The following is a 3,398-nucleotide window of genomic DNA, read 5'->3' as shown; positions in this document are numbered from 1 at the left end:
TAACCCCCTCTAGCCCCAACACCCCTTCCTACCCCTGTCACCACCTTCAACCCCTACGCCCTCTCCCTATCCCTGTCACCACCTATGCCCCCTCCCTATCTCTATCACCCCCTCCAATCCCTTAAGTCTGTAAGATCATTGCAGACCTTCAACCATTGCCTCCTTAAACCTTGGCTCGTCATCTCTCCTTTAAATCGTTCAATAAAACTGAGCTCTTTAATCCAGTGTTTGGTTGCATTTCCTTCCTATGTGCTGTTTGTTAATGTTCCAGTAAAGTGTCTTGTTACATTCTGCAATGTGAAAGGCGGTATATAAATGCAGCTTTGTATGTTTGTTCACCGGTGGACATTGTTAGCTGGACTAAACCTGCTGAGTAGTTATTTTGCCGCCTTCACCGAAGGAAGGTAGCAGCATTTTTCCCCCTAATTTTATTTCCAGGTTGTCAGCAGTTTCTGGAATGACTTCTAGACGCAGATGTCAAATGTGTCTGCACAGAGTCCTCTAGTGCGGCTGTGCAGCTCGCAGGAAACAGTGGGCCATCAGACTTGATGAGCAGGTGTAGGCCATTCAGCCCCTCCAGCCTGTGCTACTATACAATAAGATCACAGCCAATCTGCTTCTGGTCTCCGCTCCAATTTCCTATCTGCCCCCCGCAATAACTCTTGACTCCATCACCAATCCATCCAGAAAATCTCTCCATGACTATATTCGAGGCTGAGTTTAATGACCCAGCCTCCTCTGCTGTCTGGGGAAGAGTATGTTCCACAATCTCTCACCGTCTTCGGCAAAACAGAAAATTGTTTACCACTTGCCCCCTGTCGAGTCCTCTCAGGAGCTGACATGGGTCAGTAAAATCGTCTTTCGTTCTCTTAACCTCCAGCGATGTCTGCCTATCCTCTGACCCCTGCCTATCCTCCGACCCCTGCTTCCTAGACTACTCTATCTGTGCTGCTATACCTCCCTGTGGACTGATGTTTGTAGTTCTTGCGAGAGATCCTGGAGAGTTTGGAGGAGACCAGTTGTCTGAACGCTCCTATGTTGTCTTCCACCTGGTCTCTGCCCCTGCTCTGGGATGTCTCAGTGGTGAGCACTGCTGCCTCCCAACACCAGGGACCCAGGTTCGATCCCACCCTCGGGCGACTGTCTGTGTGGAGTTTGCACATTCTCCCCGTGTCTGCGTGCAGTTTCCTCCCACAGTCCAAAGATGTGCAGGTTAGGGTGGATTGGCTGTGCTAAAGTGCTCCACAGTGTCCAGGGATGTGTCGGTTAGGTGCATCAATTAGGGAGTAAACGTAGAGTAATAGGATAAGGGAATGGGTCACCCTTTGGAGGGTCAGTGTGGATGGGTTGGGCCAAATGGCCTGTTTCCACACAGTAGGGATTCTATGTACCTTTACTCCCCTGCTTATTTTTCGGAGGTCAGCACTGCCGGCTGAGTCTGGTCTAATGTTTCCTGATGAAGGGCTTTTGCCCGAAACGTCGATTCTCTTGCTCCTCAGATGCTGCTTGACCGGCTGTGCTTTTCCAGCACCCCACTCTCGACTCTGATCTGCAGCCCTCACTTTGGCCCAGTGTTTTATTGTCCGTCCTGAGCTGGCCTTTGAGCTCCTCTGAAGCACATGCTGAAGGGACCCTCCCAGCGATTCAATCCAACCGAGTGTCACGTTTGGCCCCTCCAGCGGGTAGTTCAGAGGCAGCTACGTTATTGTGGGTCTGGATTCCCTGAAGGATATGAGTGAACCAGATGGGCTTTCTCTGAGAACCCAGCAGTTGCTTGGTCTTCAATGAGGCCTCTTTGCTGTTCACTTTGAAGTCATGAGGAATTGCAGTTTAGATTAGATTAGATTAGATTAGATTAGATTACAGTGTGGAAACAGGCCCTTCGGCCCAACAAGTCCACACCGCCCCTCCGAAGCGCAACCCACCCATTCCCCTACATTTACCCCTTACCTAACACTAGGGGCAATTTAGCATGGCCAATTCACCTGACCTGCACATCTTTGGACTGTGGGAGGAAACCGGAGCACCCGGAGAAAACCCACACAGACACGGGGAGAACGTGCAAACTCCACGCAGTCAGTCGCCTGAGGCGGGAATTGAACCCAGGTCCCTGGCGCTGTGAGGCAGCAGTGCTAACCACTGTGCCACCGTGCCGCCCAATCGGAGCTCTATCGGAGTCTCTCACTATCTTTGTATGCATGTCTCCAGTAATTTGCATATATGTGCGCACTCACTAATTCCAGTCTGTCTGTCTCTCTCGCTCTTTCTATTTTTCATCTGTCTCCCCCCCCCCATTCTGTCTATCTCTCCTCACCTCTTTTGTTCCCCCCCTCCCAATTGACTATACCGCTGTTATTTGGGAGGGGGTGGTGTTAGCCCAGAGTATCATCCGTTGTGGAACGTGATGACAAATTCTGTCACTTGTCTCTCTCTCTCTCTCCCGCGCGTGCAGGTTTGGAAGGCTGGGAGTCGCGGTCGGTGATATCGGACAGAGCCCACATCGGTGAGTTGGTGGTGTGTTTGAGATGCTGGAGGGTGAGGGATGGCTTGCACTTGACTGGCTTCCTCTGTGTGTACCCGTCTCTCTCCAGGAGTGTGTCCTTTGTCTGTAAGGTGCTCATTGTGCTACAGTGTTTACCTCCATGCCTTTCAGTGATGGAGCCTGGAGTAGGCCACTCGCCGTCTGAGCTCACCTCCACTCTAAATGTTAGCTTATTGTCTCCACGGATGCTGCCTGACCTGCTGTGATTTCCAGCATTTTTACGTTTTCAGTACGGATTCCAGCGTCTGCATGACATTGCTCACATTCCATTCCCCCCTCAATAAACCATAATATTCTGAGCTTTCGGAATTACTTCTGTCCCTGAATCCTCATATTTTGCGATTAAAGCACCCGGCTCTCTCTGTTTACGTAAAATCCTTGGATTTTACCATTCCTGCCAAAATGGACAATTTCACTTTTTTTTTTCCCCCCAGTTACTTTGTCAAACCCCTTCAGAGTCTTGTACTTTCTGAGTGAGACAGCTGCTTGTACTTCTCCAGCAGAACGAGAAAGCATAGATGCCTGGCGTAGAGCTGATGGACCTAATGGCTTGGTTCTGTGCTGCGTAGTCACTGATAGTAAGTCTACTTGACTGTTCTCCTCTTGTTTCCAGTGTTTGATTTCCATCAGGCAGTGGATGGTGTGCAGGAGCAGCAAGGTCAGAAGGTGGCCGGGAAAAAGTGAGTGTGCCGGACCACGCCTCGCTGAGACTGGAGGGAGGTGGGCCGTATTTGCGGGGCGTAAGTGTTCAGAGGTGACCGGCCCATCTTTGACCTGTTCTCATCTCTCTCTCTGTCTCTCTCTCTCTCTGTCTCTCTCTCTCTCTGTGTCTCTCTCTCTCTCTGTCTCTCTCTCT

General features: G+C 50.6%; 1 protein-coding gene across 2 annotated transcripts in view; it reads left to right on the top strand.

Annotated features, from left to right (window-relative positions):
• The window catches only part of LOC122543824 (adenylosuccinate synthetase-like), a 10,449-nt gene extending 7,091 nt beyond the window's left edge, over positions 1-3,358 (top strand). For both annotated transcript variants that reach the window (XM_043682627.1, XM_043682626.1), the window contains 2 exons: positions 2,453-2,503; positions 3,156-3,358. In XM_043682627.1, the coding sequence (XP_043538562.1) occupies positions 2,453-2,503; positions 3,156-3,162 (58 nt within the window). In that variant the 3' untranslated portion in view covers positions 3,163-3,358. The remainder of the gene's footprint in view (positions 1-2,452; positions 2,504-3,155) is intronic.
• Positions 3,359-3,398: the final 40 nt, after the last annotated feature.

This window comes from Chiloscyllium plagiosum, chromosome 45 (genome assembly GCF_004010195.1).
Source record: "Chiloscyllium plagiosum isolate BGI_BamShark_2017 chromosome 45, ASM401019v2, whole genome shotgun sequence".
Classification (NCBI taxonomy): Eukaryota; Metazoa; Chordata; class Chondrichthyes; order Orectolobiformes; family Hemiscylliidae; genus Chiloscyllium; species Chiloscyllium plagiosum.
Note: the sequence above shows the minus strand (reverse complement) of the source record. Positions and strands in the feature narration are given on the sequence as shown.